This window comes from Sapajus apella, unplaced genomic scaffold (genome assembly GCF_009761245.1).
Source record: "Sapajus apella isolate SASKATOON/1434 unplaced genomic scaffold, GSC_monkey_1.0 scaffold19, whole genome shotgun sequence".
Lineage (NCBI taxonomy): Eukaryota > Metazoa > Chordata > Mammalia > Primates > Cebidae > Sapajus > Sapajus apella.
In genome coordinates, this window is record NW_022436959.1 from 7,497,722 (window position 1) to 7,518,478 (window position 20,757).

General features: G+C 44.4%; 2 protein-coding genes and 1 non-coding gene across 4 annotated transcripts in view; 1 reads left to right on the top strand and 2 right to left on the bottom strand.

Annotated features, from left to right (window-relative positions):
- SCRN1 (secernin 1) overlaps nucleotides 1–10,720 on the top strand; it is a 67,713-nt gene extending 56,993 nt beyond the window's left edge. Inside the window, exons 8-9 of one of the 2 annotated variants that reach the window (XM_032286903.1) lie at nucleotides 4,279–4,459; nucleotides 6,712–10,555. In XM_032286903.1, the coding sequence (XP_032142794.1) occupies nucleotides 4,279–4,459; nucleotides 6,712–6,870 (340 nt within the window). In that variant the 3' untranslated portion in view covers nucleotides 6,871–10,555. Of the gene's footprint in view, nucleotides 1–4,278; nucleotides 4,460–6,711 lie in introns of both variants that reach the window. The other variant, XM_032286902.1, reaches the window with a different exon arrangement.
- Nucleotides 10,721–14,062: 3,342 nt separating this feature from the next.
- Nucleotides 14,063–20,757, bottom strand: part of WIPF3 (WAS/WASL interacting protein family member 3) — a 34,697-nt gene continuing 28,002 nt past the window's right edge. The window contains exon 8 of the mRNA XM_032286755.1: nucleotides 14,063–16,652. Within this exon, the coding sequence (XP_032142646.1) occupies nucleotides 16,629–16,652 (24 nt within the window). The 3' untranslated portion in view covers nucleotides 14,063–16,628. The remainder of the gene's footprint in view (nucleotides 16,653–20,757) is intronic.
- Nucleotides 18,521–18,625, bottom strand: LOC116557639. Its single transcript, XR_004271620.1, has one exon. It is a non-coding gene; the product is annotated as a small nucleolar RNA U13 (small nucleolar RNA).

Sequence of the window (20,757 nt, forward strand, 5' to 3'; positions counted from 1 at the left end):
TGGAGGGAGGCTTCCTTTAGTGTTGCTCATAGTCTGATTGGTTTAGCTGTCCCTCACAAGGGCCCTTTAAAGAAGCTCAGCCAGCTTTGAACCTCCTCACAAACTGGCTGCTGGGCTGTGCCTTGCCATTGGAAGCACTTTGTCCTTTTGGGCCCATCATCTTGTATTCCTGTTGCACCACACCACAGAAGGCTGAGTGACAGGGGCAAATTCCCAACCCAGGGTTTGGTGACTTTTCTGAAGATGGGTCTGAGAGTCAGCCCTGAGGATAGAGGCAGAATCAGCTTTCTGCAGCCTTTTCAGCTGTGTTTCACGTCCAAGCCATCCACGGGACACTCTGGGGCACCCCATGCACATGATGAAGTGGGCCCCGTCCTGGACAGGTGGGCTGGACACAGTTGAGTGTGTCTGCTAATTTTACATGGTGGAGACAGTTGAGCGTATCTGTTAATGGGCTTATATTCATTCAAGTAGCATTTAAGAAGCCACCATCTGTGGCTTACCTGTGGGAAAATGTCAGAGTATCTCCTTATCTATTTGGAATTCTAAATGTGATTTTCCATAAGGATTGGCAAGAAATCAAAACATTTGGGAACCACTGAATGAACCCCAGCCCCCTCTTCTGGGTACATAGACACAAATGATGAAACCTCAATTATAGATCATTTCCACATCCTGGTTTAAACAAACATTAATTAATATTGCAATTATTATCAGCAATAATTTTTGTTAATATTTTATGTAATTTTTTTTAGATAACTGTATTTATTATTTATATAATTTATTAAGTCTCAAAAAAGCTTCTTTTTACCACCTCAATACATTTAGGCTTTTATTTTTTTCTTAGTTGAGTATACTAAACTTTGAAAACATCTTTGGAGAGCTTTGACTGCTTTAGAATATTTTGGGAATCTCCTCATATTTATTATGTATTCTTTTAAAACTAAAATGGATAGATGAGAGGGACAAATTTACAGTGTCTGTTCTCTTAGAAAAGCCAACAGACACCCTCACTGATTAACCTCTACATTCCAGTGAGCTTGGGGTGGGTTTAAAGTCACATCACATAGGACATTCTGAGTTCTTCCTATGCAGTTATCCTGTCCTGGATACAGAAGACCCTGACTGTGGTTAGCATGAGCTTACTGAAGCTGGCATCACAAGTTTACAAGCTTCATGACATAGAAATAGAAATAAACTAGTTGTAGAAGCCGGAAGGGACTGTTGAGATCACTGTAGTTAGATGAGAGCTAGACAGGGAAAATGATGGGCCCACAGTGAGTCAGAGGCAGAGCAGGGACTCACACCCCCATTCCAAGTCCCAGCCCAGTTCCCTGCCCCACTCTGCAGGAGCTAGCTTGGCCCAGCAGTGCTGCCAGGCTGTCCCTTTTCCTCTTGGCATGGCTCTCCCAAGGGATCCTGTGTCAGAAAAGTCCTGAGATGTGCAGTAAGGGAAGCACTGAGGTTTTAGGAGTGAAATGGGAGGTTTCCTGGTGAAGATGCCACTCCCATTTGGGTTTGGAGTGACGTGGGGATTGAATGAAGTAGCATTGCATGGGGCCTGCTCAGCGGCCTCCGCCAGAGGGTGCAGTCGCAGTTCCCTTGGCTGCCAGGTGTTGAGACTGCACCAGTCCCACTGTGAAGCCTAGCAGCCCAGGTGGGAGTCTTTGCTCTGCACAGTGCTGCCCAGTGCAGAGCCCTGGAGCTGAGAAAATGTGAACTGAGCTGACTCTGGGCTGCTGGGTGGGAGCCCTGGGCCTGTCTGCCACTGAAGGGTCTCTGAGTGCCAGCCAAGGAGGCTGATGCTGCTGATGTGATGTGCACTGACTTCCCAGGAAACCCCAAGTGCTGTCTGGCCCTGAAGGGTAGGACGTGAGCCAGTCGTTCTGTCAGAGCCCAGAGGTAGCCCGGAGGCAGCTGGTTGTGGATGGCTAGGCATGAGCTCTCCTGGCCCTCCTCCTCCCCACTGCTCCATTGCCCTCTTTCAGTGAGCCCTCCATCTGCAGCACCTTTGCAGAATCAACTGACTCACCAATTAGAGAATTCAACATGTAGTCAAAATTGGTTTAAGCAGTTTTAGGTTTTGCAATAATTCCTTTTTCATATTTAACAGCCATTCATTCAACACTCAGTAGAGGGGTAAAGCAATCATCTATTTTTAAGGGGCTGTAGGAAGTGGAAGTGTGTGTTCCTTCGATATAAGGGTAGCTCCCCTATGTCTTTGCAGGGGGACTTCCTTTGATACTGGCTGGGGAGGGAAGGTTCTTGGCCAGGCTTGATTTTGATCAGGTGAGTGCAGCCTGGGATGCCTCATGCTTCCCTGTAGATTGGGATGGGCCCTGTCTCCAGTTATATTTGCATCACCTGTAGAGAACAGCAGAGTACCTGACACGAGTCCTCAACTAGTACCACTCAGTTCACCAGCTTGGGGTGTGAAGGTCTCACTGCTTTTAATACTCAAATTCGCCTGGCCCCCAATTTTGCATATTGTGATCAGTGTTTTTCTTTTCTCACTTGAGACTCCTGTCCCATGGCAACATCAGGAAGCTAACCTAAGAGGATGTTTCTCATTACTGCTGTGTCTGTAGTAGTGCTTTTCAGACTTGGATATGTTATGACTCTCCAGGGATCTTGTTAAACATGCAGATTCTGATTCAGCAGGACAGGGTGGGGCCTGAGGTTCTGCAGCTGATACTGATGCTGCAAGTCCAAGGAGCAAGGGTTATTGGCTGCCAGTCCTTTTCAGGTCATGGCATACCTGAATTTTTGTTTTTTGGTTTTTTTTGTTTTGTTTGTTTTTGAGTCGAAGTCTCACTCTGTCACTCAGGCTGGAGTGCAATGGCATGATCTCTGCTTACTGCAACCTCTGCCTCCTGGGTTCCAGCGATTCTCCCACCTCAGCCTCCTGAGTAGCTGGGATTATAGGAGCACGCCACCACATCCAGCTACTTTTTCTGTATTTTTAGTAGAAATGGGGTTTTACCATGTTGGTCAGGCTGGTCTCAAACTCCTGACCTCAAGTGATCCACCTGCCTCAGCCTCCCAAAGTGCTGGGATTATAGGCATGATCCACTGCACCCAGCCCATACCTTAAAATATTAATACCTGTGTGGCACACTGGCAAGGCTGCCGTGGCTTCCTCAAGCCCCAGATGCCCCTGGGCTGAGGGAATCAACATCCTAGCTCACCTCTAACCCACTTGAGGTACCCAGAGTTGGCCACAGTGTACCTGTTGGGAGGAGAAAAGTCCAAATCTGACAAATCTGACCTATACACATGGGGCACGTGTGGGGAGTTCCTTCTCTCCTACTGTGATTGCAGGTGTTGCCTTATGGTATGGCTGAAAACAGGCCATCCTTGGGACCCAGAGGTGCCCATGCCTGCCAGGAGCAGCCCTCTGATCCAGCAGTGTTTCCTCTGGGTGTGGGGAGGGGAGGATAAGGCTGCCTCCCCAGTGTTACAGTTGGCTGTGGTTGGCCCTCACACCGTTGGCCTGGCCTGGGATCCCAGGCCACAGCAGTTTATATGTGTGGCTGTTGTGTGTGTGTGTATCTGTGTTTGTGTGTGGTGATGTGTCCTAGACATGCACAAGCACACACACATGCAGGCATGCACACAGCCATTTTTCCGAAGGTAACATCCATGCTGCCAAGAGAACTGACTGAAAGAGAGCAGGGGGGCATTATTTATGCTGTGCCCTGTGCCAGCTCCATCACACAACCAGAATTCTGTGTGGTGTGCACCTTCCAGGGTCTCTTGCCGTCTTTCTTACTCTGTCCCCTCCTTGGGTCTGTCAGAGATAGTCCAAAGATTTTTCAGTAAGGTAGAACTTCAGAAAAAACTAAAAACAAACCCAAACCAAAACGCCCTTTCTTTCCTGGAGGCTGCTTCTCAGATCACGGTAGAGAAAGAAGGCAAGCTTCTCTCCGCTCAGCTAGATGGCTCCTCGCACCCTTTCTCAGAACGCTGCCTGTTCGCCTCACTTATTGTTGCTAAAAGAGTCCTCTCAAAGGTTCAAAACAAAGAAAGTCTGTTTTGATGTCTCTTTACTGTAAATAGAGGAATTTGCAGCTTGTAAATGGCTGCTAGTTTTGCTAAAATAGCTACTAAAACATGCAGTTGTGTGTCTCTTGGCACCCACCCACCTATCACCCACACTGACCACCCACCACCCACCATAAGATGGCTTGGGAAACGTTTGCTAAATAAAAGCACAGTCCCCGGGTGTCCCCAGGCCCCAACCTCTGCCTGGCTGAAGTGCCTCTCCATTCTTTCCAGGTCCATATTCAAGCCTTTCATCTTTGTTGATGATGTAAAGCTAGTCCCCAAAACACAGTCTCCCTGTTTTGGGGATGATGACCCTGCCAAAAAGGAGCCTCGGTTCCAGGAGAAACCAGACCGCCGGCATGAGCTATACAAAGCCCACGAGTGGGCACGCGCCGTCATCGAAAGTGACCAGGTGAGCTTGCATGAGGGTCCCGAAAGTGGGCGAGGACTGCAAGGAAGGAGACAGGGAAGCAAATGACAAGCTAGACCTTCCCCTCCTCTGCAGTGTGGCCAGGCTCCTTCCAAAGGCCAGGTTCCTGAGCCCTTCCTTGAAGGTTGGTGTTAATTTTCCTGCCATGTCTCTTGAAACAAAATAAAACAAAGAGTCTCCTTCTCATGCAATTCTGGAACTTAGCAGACTGAGTTTCTTACTTAACATTTACTGTTTACGCAGGAATAATAGGAATTTGCAGTACGGTAGGGATAACTATTACCTGCTGTGTAAAATTCTTTTATGTACTTTTGGGGGTAAAAAGTTGTATTTGCTGGCAACATTTTATTTAAAGATACAATCATATGTTGTTTCAAAAAATAATTATTCACAAAAGTTCTAGAGATGGCTAGTTACATAACATTGTGAATGAGCTTAATGCACTGCACTGTACATTTTAAAGCTTTTAAATGGTAAATTTTATCTTATAATACATATGTTTTACCATAGTACAAACATAGTTTTAGAAAAGATTCTCGTATAACTAGGCTTTTTTTTTTTTTTTTTTTTTTTAAGTATTTTTAGTAGAGACAGGGTTTTACCATGTTGGCCAGGCTGGTCTTAAACTCCTGAGCTCTAGTGATTTGCCTGCCTTAGTCTCCCAAAGCGCTGGAATTGCAGGCATCGTATTCCTCATATTCCTAGTTTTAAAAAAGAAACCATAATCCTTCAAAGTGCAGCTCTCCCCAGCTCCACACCTTTGGCCCAGTGTGCCCACAGCACCCACTACTGATGGACTTTATATAAAATTCAATCCTATATTTTGCTGAAGAGAGGAAGAAAGAACATGTTTGTTAGATACTCATTGGCTTTCCCCAAGCATTTATATAACCACTTTTAATAGGTCCAACTTGGCCCGAAGGAAAGGGAGACCTTTTGTATAAATTGGTGCTGCTGACTGTGTGAGCCTCTTGCATATGACATGGTGGACTATATAGAAAGGATATTAAGAGGGAAACCCAAGCAATAAATCCAAGTGAATTCCGAAAGCATCTCTGAGAAGGGCTGTCTCACTTGTCGGAGAGCTTACCCTTCTCTTCCACAGAAGTGACCATTTGACATGTAAAGGTCACAGTTATTTTACATCTCTCCTTCCTGCCAGCGTGAAAAAGGCTGCCAGAAAATTGCAAGCATGAATGGTGCTGCTGCATTAAACTGTGTTTTCTCCAGGGCTGTCCACATTAGTTCCTGACAGTGCTTCTGTTCTTGGTGGATGACCGTAAGCCCCAAGTAGATGAGAGCTGTCACTGTGTGGTGTATGGTGTTGTGGATATTTGGTTAATTAGGATGAAGAGGTAGAAAGGGCTGCGTGTTCAGAGATGAGGCTGCTGAGGCTGTTGGGTTTTGAAATCTAGAAATGACTCTCGCATGGAGTCCCATGATGCTGCATGAAGCAGGGTTGGGCGGGTGGTGAGAGCAGCTTCTCCGTGCTGGGACGGGTGAGGCAAATGAAAGCTTTCACTGTCATCTACCATAAATGAGTGAGTCTCATGGAAGAAGTGAACTCACCATCTCAGAAAAAGAGTGCACAGGGGAGAGACATGGCAACTGTTTATTCATTGATCCATTTTTTTTTTTCATTCAATGAACATTTCTTGAGTGCCCTCCGAGTCACTGACTGGCCCCAGTTCCCGTCCAAGGGGCCACAGCCATAGAGGCAAGCCAGCACAAGTCGGGGACAGCACCCACGGCAGGGGGAACGGTGTAGCACTGTGCGAGGAAGAGGAAAGGGCTTTGCAAGGAGGCTGAAGATGGGTGCACGTCAACCAAGTGCTGAGGAAGGGATGGCCCTCCAGAGGGCAGGGTCACCTGTGCAGGGCGAGACGGCATCAGAGGCTAGAGGGCGGCAGCTAATTCAGTCCAGCTGAGGAGTACGGAGATGCAGGAGTACGGAGAATGCAGGGCAAGCGGTCAGAAGGGCCTTCCCTCAGTGTCATTCTGGGGTCTGGACTTTGTCCTGAAGGCAGCAGGGAGCTGTGCAAGTGTTCTAAGCGGGGCAGTGGCATAACCACGCTGGCATTCTAGAACAATCCCTGCGGCATTCATGTGAGAAACAGAGTGTGGGGAGGCTGGGCCTTGAGCAGGAAGCCAGCTGCTCCCTGGAGGCTTTCAGTGTCCACTGCAGTGCCCCCCACTATTTTGCTGACACCTAAAGCGGTGGTGTCCTTCCTCAGGAGCAAGGTCGCAAGCTGAGGAGCACCATGCTGGAGCTGGAGAAGCAAGGCCTGGAAGCCATGGAGGAAATCCTGACCAGCTCCGAGCCCCTGGACCCCGCTGAAGTGGGGGACCTTTTCTATGACTGTGTTGACACGGAGATTAAGTTCTTTAAGTGAAGTAAATGTTCCCTTTCCCCTTCTTATTTAAGACTTCCCACCTTACTAAATTACCAGCAAAACAAACCACTCTCCTGTTTGAGTAAAATGAGAATGTTAAGATGTGGCCTCCTTTTCTGAAGCCAGATCCAAGCTGTTACCTTGTATTCCGCCTTGAATCTATCTCACAGCGTCCCCTTCTGCAATGTAGGTCTCCTTCCTGTGCAGTGTAACCTGTATCCCATTGCCTGTTGTTCGGCTGTGTGACTAATTGTGGATTTTAAGCTGCTGTTACTGTATTTCAGTGGCAATGGACACATTAGCCTTTTACCAGAGGACCAGAGTTCATCAAGCCTTGAAAGGCAGGCTCCACAGTGCCAAGTTGGTGGGAAAAGCAAATTCTTTTGAAGTCTTAGTCTTTCTCTCAGTAGCGGTTTCTTTCAGGTTAACAGGAGGCATTTGTGCACACACAGGGCTCTTGTGCGTGTTGTTGAGGGGGAACTTCCCTGGTCTCCTGTGTGTGCGTGTAGTGCAGTGTCTCCACAGGTGTCTTCTGAGGGACAGACCAACGGGAAGGAATAAAGGGGCTCCTCTCCAGCCCTGGCTCCTTCCTACATCCTGGGCTCTGGAAGAACTGGTCTTCTCGTTTTCCGTGCGCTGTGCTTACGTGTAGTGTACTTCCATGTACAGGAGAGTTGATCATTTGTTAGCTAGAACCTATTCACTTCTGAGATTTAGAGACAGCCATGCCGACAGCCATGCTGGTGGCCTTCTGAATCACTGCCTGGATCTCTCAAGAGGGAGCTCTCACTACACAGCAGCACAGCCACCCCAGGATTCCTTGTGTAGAAATGATTCTCAGTCTAGTTACCAGCATCTAGTCTAGGAGTAATTGAATGGCCCTATGGCACAGTTCTACCCCACAGAGCTGTGAACCTCTCAGCTAGTGAGGGAAAGAAAAGGAGGAACTCTGACTACTTAGATTCTAGTTAAATAGTTGGAATCCTAGCAGTCACTACATTATCTCAGCAGAGAGACTTTAATTAAACTGATTTGTTTCCAATGTCGGGTTCACTTGAAGGATTTGACTTATCATCAGAGCATACAAAGCATGCAAGGAAGACCAGATGGGCTTAGCATTGGGAAGACAGAGGGCAAGGAGGCGACAGATGGATATGTATTTCTCTGCAGGATACCAGTTCAGGCTCCACTCTTCCTGCCAAGCCCATGACATCCCACAAACCCGAATACAAAGCAGCCGACTTCCCTGGGTCTTCCCCACATTCCTCACATGTCACATGTCCCAGGATTTGCCTTCATTCAGGCGACTAGCTGCATTGGGCACATGGTAGTGGTGGTGGGGAGCTTACTGCCACCTGTTCAAACTCTCAGCCACTCCTGAAATGGGCAGAGATGATGAACAGAAGTGTGCGTCAATACAGCAGCTAGTGGGAGGGCACCAGTTGAGCCTAATCCTGCCTCATCATTCTTGCCAAGAATCTGCAAGTGGAAATATTGTGAATATCAGCAGTCTTGGAAGTGACAGGGTTAATAACTCCTTCCCAGAAGCTGTATCATGAGATTCAGAGGGGACTCGGCCCCTGTTACATGGATGTGAACACTGAGGATCAGAGGTTTTATCAGAACACATCTGTTTTCTACCACCTCTCCAAGAGCATGAGTATAGGAGTGCCATGAGCTTTTTGCTCGGCAGTTCTTTAAACTCTGTATATAAAATCATTAACCACACATTGTGGGAGATGAGAAGACGATTTCAGCTGACAGAGTTAATGGCAACCAATAATGGTGGCATGTAGTTACTAAGAGCTTTGTGCAGGTTTGGTCTGGGCTTTCACTGCCGGTGAATTTAGAGTATCCTGTTAGGTGGGGCGGCTATTCTAAAAGTGTCTTGCTATCACGGTTAGGGTAGGAGGAGAATGTGAGGTTCGAGGATGATGTAGGTACCTCTCCCCTCCCAAGTCCATGTTCCCAGTGGCTATGTAAAGCAAGATGATGCAGAAAGCTGCTCTAAAATTTCACTGCGTGATTTCACCTTCGCCTACTATGCAAATGTCTCATCAGACCTGATGTGTCTGAGATAACCAAGGTGATTCAGGATTTGATCAAAAGAAGTCTAGTAAGAATTAATGACATAGAAGCCTCCTTTCATTTCTATGGGCCAAACAAAGGTCATGGATAACCCTGCCCGCTTTATGTCATTACCCAGTGGGAAACACAATGGCTACGTCTGTTAGGGGACATTGACCTTGACTGAGCATCTTAAAGAAGGGCAACCCTAATTGAGAGTTGTCTTGGCTAATATGGTCCACCACAATTGTGATGTCCCAGTCCTACCACTAGAGGGCATGGCACAGCCTGGCAAAAGTTAAAAGGGGCGTGGCGGCTCCCGTCGGGCTTGGAGGTGGTCTATAACCGCAGTGGACTGCTGTGCATTGGGATGGGAAGAGAAAGACAAGAAGAGAGCAGAGAATCTGTTGATGTGGCTGCGCTTACTTTTAGTGACTTTATGTACTTACATTAACAGCTGGAAATAGGTTGTGGGGTTTTGAGCAGATTGTTACAGTGGGTACTCTTCATTTTTAAATGTTCCTAACAGATTTTGCTTTGGAAAAATGCTTATCACATGAATAATTTGTTGACCAGGGATTGCTTTTATGAAGGCAGTATGGGGAAAATGAATATTCAAGATGAAATACAAAAATCATGTTTAAAGGTCACAGTGTATAAGTAGCTTCCTAGGAGACCCTTTGTGTATCTTTTAGGACTGGGGTGGGGGCTGTGCATGCTTGTGTAGAAAGAAGCTGTGGCCAGAAAGGATAGACTCTCTCCCCCACCTCCTTGCCCCATAACCACACATAAGCTAGTTAGTCTTGTCTAATAGATGAGATTTACCATAGGTGAAGATAGCCCTCATATTCAAGGGCAGAAGCTCTGGCAGGAGTACATTAGCAAAGCAGAAACAGTACGCTTTCATTCTTGGAGGTGCTTTGAAACTTTAGGTAGAATAAAGATATAATCAAAATTATGGTGATTCCTTAGTGCCCAATAACATAAGACTCGGTGTTATTAGAATGAGTCTTTCTTATTAACTAAAAGAGCAGGTTTATGCTTATTAGATCTTAGCTGTGGGGTTCCTTTACTATTGGGTGAATAATTCGGTGTAAAAAATAATTACCAACCAGGCAAATCACTTTGTTTCCTAACTGGGGTCATCCCACATTGGTACAGGTGTTATACAGCTCTGGCTGGTTCAGCAGGGAAGCCAGTTTGTCTGTCGTGAAACCACTAACTGCATTCCTGACTGAAGAGCCATCTGTCGTTTATTGAGGAAGGCCTTCAACTGAGCTCTCAGCCTTAGGAAGGAAGCACGTGGAGGAGGGAGGGAGGGGCCCCCTCACTGGCCATGTTCCTCAGAGGGCCAGGAGCAGCAGGTCATGTGCACGTGCTGTCACAGCACAAGCTTACGCTTCCCGTAGCCGTGGCTTTTCATTCTGCACAGTCCCAGGTCCCAGCTCCTCTCTTATGGTTTCTGTCGTATGTGCTTTATCTAATTGACTCCAAACATCCTGAAATGTCACCTGCAGATTTCTCGTGGGAACCAATATGTACATGTTTGCAGTCATGTTGTGAGAATTTAAATGTGTTAGATGGAAAATGCTATTGGCAGGGAATAATTAAAAAAAAAGAGAGAGAAAATCATTCTGTTCCCTGCAGTGGGAACTGACCATGTAGTCTTAACAGTCTTTTGTACAAATATCTACAAAGCAGATAATATCCCTATCCAGTGCTTGCCCTTGGAATTGTCTCTAAATGCATCAAGCATACAATAAAAAAAAAATACTGAAATTAACATCCAGTAGAGTGGCCTCTTATGTTTTGTGTCTCATGAATAAATGGGGACCTCGGTCACAACATAGAAAATGTATGAAAAGAGATTTATTTTTCTGGCTAGAATCTTTAGAAGACGGTCAGTTCAGTAGTTTCCTGCGTTATGTAATGTTCTGTGGATAAATTCAGTCTTTAAATACAAAACCACAATGAAGTACCACCTCAGACCCATCAGGATAGCTACTATAAAAAATAAAAATAAAAATAAATAAAACCACAACCAGAAAATAACAAATGTGGGTGAGGATATGGAGAAAGTGGAACCCTTATGCCCTGTTGGTGGGAATGTAAAACAGTGCATCCATTGTGGGACACCGTATGGAGCTGCTCAAAAAATTAAAAACAGGACTACTCTATAATCGGGCAATCCCACTTCTGGGTATACACAAAAGAGTTGAAAGTAGGGTCTGGAAGAGACGCTGCACACCCGTGTTCATAGCAGCACTATTCACAGAAGAAACTCAAGTATCCACAGATGGAAGAATGAAGAAACAAAGTGTGTTATATTCATACCATGGAATATTATTCATTCTTAAAAATGGAAGCAGATTCTGACACATGCTACAATATGGATGAACCTTAAGGATGTTATGCTCTGTGAAATAAGCCAATCAGAAATGTCATATGGTTTCATTTCTGTGAGGTACCTAGAGCAGCCAAAATCATAGAGACAGAAATCAGAAGGGTAGTTGCTAGATGCTGGAGGCAGGGGAGAAATTGGGAGTTATTGTTTAATGAGTATAGAGTTTAGAAAGTTTTGCAAGATGAGATATGGAGCGGGACGGTGGTGATGGTTGTAAACAGTGTGAATGTGCTCAACACTAATGAATTAAATGCTAAAAATGGTTAGGGTGATAGACTTTATGTATATGATACCACAGTTTTTAATAAAAGAAATAGAAACGTTACTAGAAGTTTAGCTCATCAGAGTGGCTGGTACTCTCTATTCCAGGCATCTAGATTCCAAGGCGTTAGCAATGCCACAACAGAAGAGGATGCCACTTAGAGAAAAAGCCAGGTTCCTCCACTCCTGTGACCCGGAAATGCCAGCTTGCTTTCTGTGACTCTCTCTCCACTGTGACAGGCAAAACGCAACCGAATGTCTTTCTCGTGAAGGTAGGACTTAGACACCTGCAATGAGTCACCTATGTCAAGGTCAGAGTAGATGACTGCCCTGTTGACAAGGAACTGCTAATTCTGAAATTTTGTTCCCAGCTCTCTTTTCTTGAACATTATACCCTACTGCAAAGCTCTGGGTGACAGAGCATGTATTCTTTTGCCAGGCCTGATATCACAAAGTACCACAAACTGGACAGCGTAACCAGGAGAAATTTCCTAGCTCACAGCTCTGGAGCCCAGACATCCCAGGAATAAGACACCCACAGGGCTGGTTCCTCCTGAGGGCTGTGAGAGAGAAAGTGTGGCATGTCTCTCGCCCACCTTCTGGTGGCTTGCCAGCAATCTTCAGCACTTTGTGGCCCAAAGAGGCAGCATCCCAATGATCTCTGCCTTCATCTTCACGTGGGGTTCTTCCCGTGTATATGTCTGTGTCCAATGTCCTCCTTTTATAAGGACACAGTCATATTGCAAGGGGCCCACACTGATCCAGTATGACCTCATCTTAATCTTAACAAGTGATATCTGCAACAGTGCTATTTCTTTTTTCTTTCTTTTTTTTTTAGACAAAGTCTCACTCTGTCACCAGGCTGGAGTGCAGTGGCGCGATCTCGGCTCACTGCAACTTCCACCTCCTGGGTTCAAGTGTTTCTCCTGCCTCAGCCTCCCGAGTAACTGGGACTACAGGCTCCTGCCACGATGCCCAGCTAATTTTTGTATTTTTAGTAGAGATGAGGTTTCACTGTGCTGGCCAGATGGTCTTGGATCCCTTGACCTTGTGATCTGCCTGCCTCGGCCTCCCAAACTACTGGGATTACATGCATGAGCCACCTTGCCTGGCCGCAGTGGCCCTATTTCTAAATAAGGTCACATTCTGAGATACTGGGGGTTAGGACTTCAACATGTGGATTTTGTGGGGGCACAATTCAACCCATAGCAGAATGGGTGGATGAAGGATGCCAAAGCCTCCCCGGGGCACTGAGAATTTGGAACTTGCTTCTGGAGTCCACAGCCCTTCCCATTAAGTTGCTCCCTCTCTGGGAACCACATCCCCTACACTTAACTCCATAAAAGGTGCCTACACTTCTAGCTACTTCACCACTGTCACACTCTATGTGACTCTGAAGTTCATCATCCACTTTGTAGATTATTTTCAGCTCTTGCCTTTTCTTCTGCACCCAGACTGGCCCTTTTGGCCATGAAAGAGCTAATCGATACCTCCACTAGTAAGACAGCGGTAAAACGGCCCCTTATCTAATTCTAATGCAAAGTGTGTAGTAACTGGCATTGAAATTAGTTTCTAGATGAGATTTATTTCAGGAACATCTATGAATTTTAATGACTGCTCTCACATTGTTATAGAGCAGCAGAGTTAGTGAAGTGTGGTCTGAGCAGCTCAGCAAATATTGAATGGAGTGGCTGGGAGGCAGCCAGCAGAGCCCTGTTTGTGACAGAGCATGGAATCAGCAAACTGGCTGCTCCCCGGGAGGATGGTGTGCAGTTACTGGCTCTGTTGTGATCAAGGGTTGAGGGCTTGCCCATGTGTATTACATCATTGAATCTTCACCAATATATACTCAGGTACATATTTATGCTCCCCTTTGACAGATGAGGAAGCTGAGGCACAGATTCTAAGAGGCAAAACAGATTCAGATCCTGGTTTGCCTTCTAAGCACTAGTTCTGAGATAGCTTGCCTAGCAGATCAATCTCACCTCCCCTCCCTGAGCCCTGTCCCCAAAGGTCCACCTTAACACACTACAGGGGAGTTCAAAATGATTCTGTTCCTACAGGAGGCTTTTTTGAGGGGTTTGCTGAGTGGGGAGTGGGGGCTAAGCGCATGTAGGATGCAGGTTGTTACATTTCAACACAATTTAGCAGAATTTATAAGCAATGCACTGCCCATTCTATGTTAATCAAACTGAATATAGTGTTACCTATTTTTTAAAAAATGCATCTGAAAAAGTTTTTTTCTCTGCTTGGTTTTTCCAAATACCAGTTAAGCTAATTAGCTCAAGAAAGAAAGGCCCTGTTTCTAACACAGTATATTACAGTAAGCACTGTATCCATCTAAATATCCCTTATTTTCTTGTCATTCTTAGAACTTCAACTTCTCCTGATCCTTAAAAATGTTTGGCTTAGATTGGTCCTGGTGACCACTGATGGGTTTTAACAAGGAAACGACGGGAAGCATTTCCACTTACCAACGTTTATTAAGTACAGAGAAATGAATTGGCAGAGGAGGACATCAATAAAAATAAAACACGTGTAAAACATTGGGGGAAGTCACAGACTGCAGTGTCAGTGAGAATATGTGACAATGGTGGGGACTCTGTGACTCACATGTCTCTAAGTATGAGTTTACAGTCAAGGGGTTAAACCTTTACACCACCAAAGGAACTGCACCAGCATGAGCTTGAAGTGTTGTGAATTCAGTGATAGGTCTCAAGGAGAGATGGGATGCCACATTCCTGAGATTTCTCCCTAGTTGCCATTTTTGGTTTCTGCTTGTTCCTCCTCTCTGTCCTTTGTTTTTACTTATTTATTTGTTTTTTGAGACAGGATCTTGTTCCGTTGTCCAGGTTCAGCACAGTGGCGTGATCTCAGCTCACTGCAACCTCTGCCTCCCAGGTTCAAGCCATTCTTGTGCCTCAGCCTCCAAGTTGCTGGATTACAGGTGTGCGCCACCATGCCTGGCTAATTTTTTGTATTTGAGTAGAGAGTTTCACCATGTTGGCCAGGCTGGTCTTGGGCTCCTGACCTCAAGTGATCCACCCCACTCGACCTCCCAAAGTGCTGGGATTACAGGCATGAGCCACTGCTCTGGGCCTCCTCTGTCCTTAAATAGTGTTATATTTTAATTTCCATCCCAGCCATAGGGGACATGAATGTGTAAACACCTCATCAGGGCAGGCAGTCTACTCTGAAGGTAGAATTGCCTTTGTCTAGGGTCTTCTTAATCAGGATCATTACAACTTTTCTAATTATCTTACACAACCGTGAGGGTGGTGGAGTGGACACTGTTATAATAATAAAGAAATTCTGGCTTTTTGGAAATCTTCCAGAACCAATAAAACAAATCAGTTATGCCTAGAGCTGATGACCTGCAAAAACTTCTTTTCTATTGATTTAGCTGTTACAGTTTTGGCTTGATTCATTCCCCAGAGAAGAGAATTAGACTCTGGCTCACTTGCTTCCATCTGGAACAAGAAAGCACAGCACTGCTGCAGGACACTACCTGGGTCGTTACTCCTGACAACAGGGAGGCAGATGCAGTCATGTTTGCCCACACCCTGCTGCCTGGCTACCTTTCTGGATGGTTTGGTTTGGACACAGTATCCTTCAGGGCAGAACGTGTGCGTGGGTTGTTGCAAAGCAAATTTCTTTTTTGCTGGTTTCCCTCCCCTTCCTGCCTGATTTCTTTTAAAGGGCAGCTATTTTGAGCACAGCCCAGGGATCAGTCTGTTTCCTTCTATTTTCTCTCCTTCCTCTGTCACAGCCTTCACTGACCAAGGATGGGGAGCATCAGGGGTCAGGCAGCAAGCGAAAACACATTCCGCTCCCCACAGGATCAAGAAGAGGGTGTGAACAGCAGTCCCATCCTGGCCTGACCTTTTTCATATTCAGAGTGGCTGAGCTTGCACATGTTCCCCCCACAGACAGGTGCCCACCACAGGGAACGAATGGGGAGTTGTCAGGCAAGGTTCTCCTTTAGCTTAGGAGGGAGCTAGGTTTTGCCTGATGGGTGGCTCCAAGGATCCTAAGATGGAGGGGTGGGCAATGAGGCACCAGGTATTTGTGGCAGGTGTTTCACAAGATGTTTCGTTCTATACTTTTTCATGTTATATTTTCCATGGAAATCCACATGTGAAGCAAGGGCACAAGGATAGACCTCTGAGACAGAATTGGTAGTTTAGCATAATGATGAGTTGTGTATGTTTTTAATCTGTAGGGAAGAAATACCAAAATCTCATAAAGCTGGCTACTGTGTTGGGACTGGGAACTTGGAGAGAAAAGGAGGAAGGTGACGGAGACTCAGGCCCTAGGGCCACTGTAAACAGTAGGAGCATTGGCTACTTGGAGGATTATTCAGTTACAAAAGGGGCCCTGTGGTCGGCATTGGAGGGGCCAATCCCACTCTTGCCTTTACTTTGTGATATATTTACATTAGGCAGCAAAAGAAAAAACAAATCCCTGTACTGCAAAACGGAAGCGAGACGTGGCATCTCGTTCCCTGGAGGCTGTGCGGCACGGTCTGGGTGTGGGGGACACACTCCTTCCTCTGAGTTGCATCATTGATAAGGCATTATTTGGTTTGATTTTGCAGTTGGTATGATGAGAATATAAAATCATGCCAATAAGAAGCCGTTGTGGATATTTAAAACTTTGGGGCTACCTGCAAACTGAGGACTCTCTACAGAGGGTTCAGAATCTAGGAAGGGCCAGCCCGCAAGCATATTCACAGTCATGGAGTGGGCACTACGTGGAGGGACAGGGCTCCATCTGTGCTGACAGACGAATGCCAAGATGCAGTTTAAAAAAATGGAAAAATGAGGGGTGTTTTAAAAAATATTACTGAAATAAAAGTCAATTAAAATACTGCTTTAAAGCCCGTGCAAACCACATATTTACAATAAATAAATTCTCAATTCCAAGCCTGTATGCCAACTGAATTACAGCTTGAGCATGGGGTGAGCAGGGTCTGACATGTTGTTCTGCAACCTGGAACCCCAGGACCTTGGCTTCATCTGTCTTCTCACCGGAGAGTCTTTAGAGATAACTGTGGAAACACGACAGAACATTACCAGGTGGACTTAGAAGTCTCTTGCACACGAAAGCCCTCCTTCCTCACTCCCCCAGTCATACAGGCTGGGCACCACAGCTTCTCATTCATGCAAGGCTATCAAGGTTAGGGAGATGCTTATGCAAAGAGCTGATTTTCACCCAACGGGCTGTGGGTGGAAACAGGATGAAATGGGATCTGTAGTTGATGGTATGTGGGGACCTAAGGCTGTCTTGTAAACATTTATAGAACCAATCATCAGCAATTCACTTGACAGGAAGCTCAGAGAAAGCAAAAAATTTGCTGGAGATCCGAAGTTTCAAGACAATGGAAAAGCAAGAAACAGATCCAGACATTCAAACTTCCATCCCGGGGCTCCCAACCATGTATTGACCATGGTATCCATAAAGGAGAGTACTCCCTGGGGCATTGTTTACAATGTCCAGAACTCGGTGATTTCCCTGGATGATTTTTTTTGTTTTGTTTTGAGACAGAGTCTTGCTCTGTTGCCCAGGCTGGAGTGCAGTGGCATGATCTCAGCTCACTGCAACCTCTACCTCCCAGGTTCAAGCAATTCTCCTGCCTCAGCCTCCCGAATTGCTGGGACTACAGGTGTGTGCCACCACACCTGGCTAATTTTTTGTGTTTTTAGTAGAGACGAGGTTTCATCATGTTAACCAGGATGGTCTCGATCTCCTGACCTCCTGATCCACCCGCCTCAGCCTCCCAAAGTGCTGGGATTACAGGAGTGAACCACCGTGCCTGGCTGGATGACTGTTTTGTGTCTCACTGCAGTGAAAATGAATTAAGATGGTATCTAGTGAGACATAAAGAAGATCTTCTTGACTGTGGAATGCCCAAAGGAGACTTTACAATCCAACTTGATGAAACTGTTGCAGGCAGAGATCAAAACCACCAGATTCAGGTGATGTGCATGCCTGCCATGAGGCTGGGGACCAGATCCTGCACACTGACACAGCCTTGCCACATGGGTAGTGAGGAGGATTCTTATCCCTGGAGATTCTAACATGCCAGGAAAAGCAGTGAGGCATTATGGAAGAAGCACTGGACAAGAGGTCAGAAGGTCTGGGCACTGTGACATTGCGCAAGTTCTTCAAATTTCGAGAGCAGTTTTTTCTTCTATAAAGTAGCATTAAAGGTCTCTCTCCAGCATAACAGGGTTATTAAAAGGATCAGATGAGATAACATATGCAACCTAACTGAAAAATGTAAAGAGCCATATGAAGGAACATGATTATAACTATTTTCCTGATCACAGGAATAATATAGTCATTGTACAAAACTTGGAAATTGCATAAATGCAAAAAGAAGAAAGTAAAAATCAGCCATAGTCTTCTAGAATGAATACCTATTAACACTTTTTCTCCATTTTTATTATGGTAAAATATAAACAGCATAACATTTACACTAGTAACCATTTTTAAGTGTACAGTTTAGGGGTACTAAATACATTCATAAGGTTGTGCAACCAGTCATCAGTACCCATTTTTGTTTTAACTCTTTTCATCTTGTTAAACTGAAACTCTGTACCCACTAAACAAAACCTCTCAATTTTCTTTTTCCCTCTAATCTCTGGCAAGCCCTAGTCTACTTTCTGTCTCTACTCCTGTAAGTACTTATGTAAGTGGAGGCATATAGTATTTGTCTTTCTGTGAGTGGCTTATTTCACTTAGAATAATGTTCTCAAAGTTCATCCATATTGAAGCACATTTGAGAACTTCCTACTTTTTAAGCTGGATAATACTCCACTGTACATGTATATATCACATTTTATTTATCCATTCATCCATCTATGATACTTGAGTTGCTTCTACATTTTATTTATTTATTTTTTTCCAAATTCTGGTCAGACAGGTAATGTGCCGAGGCTGTAACAAGGTTCAGAGGGTGGCAAATCTCACACATGCACATGAATACCCAATCACCATGCTCATGAACTACAAAAGAATCCACAGTTGCTTCTACATTTTAGCTGTTGTAAATAATGCTCCTATGAACATGGGCATACAAATATCTCTTCCAGGCTCTGCTTTAGATTCTTTTGTGTACATACCCAGAAGTGGAAGTGCCAGATCGTATGGTAATTCTCTTTTTGATTGTTTGTGGAATTGCCATACTGTTTTCCACAGTAGTCGTACCATTTCACATTGGTAATTCTCTTTTTGATTTTTTGCAGAACTGCCATACTGTTTTCCACAGCAGTCGTACCATTTCACATTCTCACCAACAGTGCATGAAGGTCCCATTTTCTCCATATCTTTGCCAACACTTGCTATTTTGTTTTGTTTTGATAGCAGCCATCATGATGTGTATGAGGTGGTATCTCATTTTAATTTTGATTTGTATTTCTCTCATGATCAGTGATCTGAGCAACTTTTCCTATGCTCCTTGGCCATTTGTATATCTTCTTTGGAGAAATGTCTATTCAAGTCCTTTGCTCATTTTAAAATTAGGTTATTTGTTTTCTTCTTGTTGAGTTTTACAAGTTCTCTATGTAGTGTGGATATTAATCTCCTATCAGATATACAATTTGTAAATATCTCCTCCCATTCTGTGGGTTGCCTTTTCTTTTTTACATTGTCTTTTGATATGCAAATTTTAAAGAATTTCATGAAGTCCTGTTTATTTTTTTTTCTGTTGCCTATGCCTTTAGTGTCATATCTAAGAAATTGATGTCAAATCCACATTCATGAAGGTTTGCCCTGTGTTTTCTCCTAAGAGTTTCACAGTTTCAGGTCCTAAATTTAGGTCTTCGACTCATTTTGAGGTAATTTTTGTATATAGTATTAGTAGGGGTCCAACTTCATTCTTTTATGTTGGGATATCCGGTGCTCCTAGTATCATTTGTTGAAAATACTATCCGTTCCCCATTGAATGGTTGGCACCCTTGTTAAAATCATTTGACCATACATGCAAGGGTTTATTTATTTTTGTTCTCATTATTTATTGCTTTTTATTCTACCCCATTGGTCTATACTTCTCTCTGTAAACCAGTACCACACTGTTTTGATTACCATAGTTTTGAAATAAGAAGCGTGAGTCCCCTAGATTTATTCTTCTTTTTCAAGATTATTGTGGCTATCTCTAGGAGTTCCTTAAGATTCCATATGAATTTTAGGATGGGTTTTTCTATTTTTACAGAAACTGTAATCGAGCTTTTGGTAGAGATTACACTGAATCTGTAGATTGCTTTGGGTAGTATTGACATCTTAACAATATTAAGTCTTCTAACCCATGAACATGGGATGTGTTTGCATTTATTTATTTATTTAATTTATATCAGCAATGTTTTATAGTTTTCATTATACAACTCTTTCCATCCTTTGACTTTCAAGCTATGTGTCTTTAAAGATAAACTGAGTCTCTTGTAAACAGCATACTGTTGGATCAGATTTTTAAAAATCCATTCTGCCAATCTCTGTCTTTTGATTGGAAAGTTTAATCCATTTATATTTGAAATAATTAATGACGAGGGATTTACTCTGTCATTTTGCTACTTGTTTTCTATACAGCTTTTTTGTACCTCATATCCTCACTTTCTTTTGTGCTTAGTTGACTTTTTTGTAGTGAAATGTTTAAATTTCTCATTTCATTATGTATATATTCTATAGCTATTTTCTTTGTAGTTACCATGGTGTCTTAGTCTTTTCAGGTTGCTATAATGAAGTACCTTACACTGAGTAATCTATGAAGACAGCAGAAATTTATTTCTTAAATTTGTAGAGGCTGGGAAGCTCAAGATCAAGGCACCAGCGGACAAGGTGTCTTGTGAGGGCTCACTGTCCGCTTCAAACATGGTGCCTTCAAACTGCATCTTCACATGGTGAAAGAGGTGAACAAGCTCCCTTAAGCCTATTTTATAAGGGCACTAATCTCATTCATGAGGGCTCTGCCCTCATGATTTATCACCTCCCCAAAGACCCAGCCTTTTAATACTGTCACATTAGGGATTAGGCTTTGGCATATAAATTTTGAGGGACACAAACATTCGAGCCATAGCACAGCTAATTTTTGTATTTTTAGTAGAGACGGGGCTTCACCATGTTGGCCAGGATGGTCTTGATCTCCTGACCTCATGATC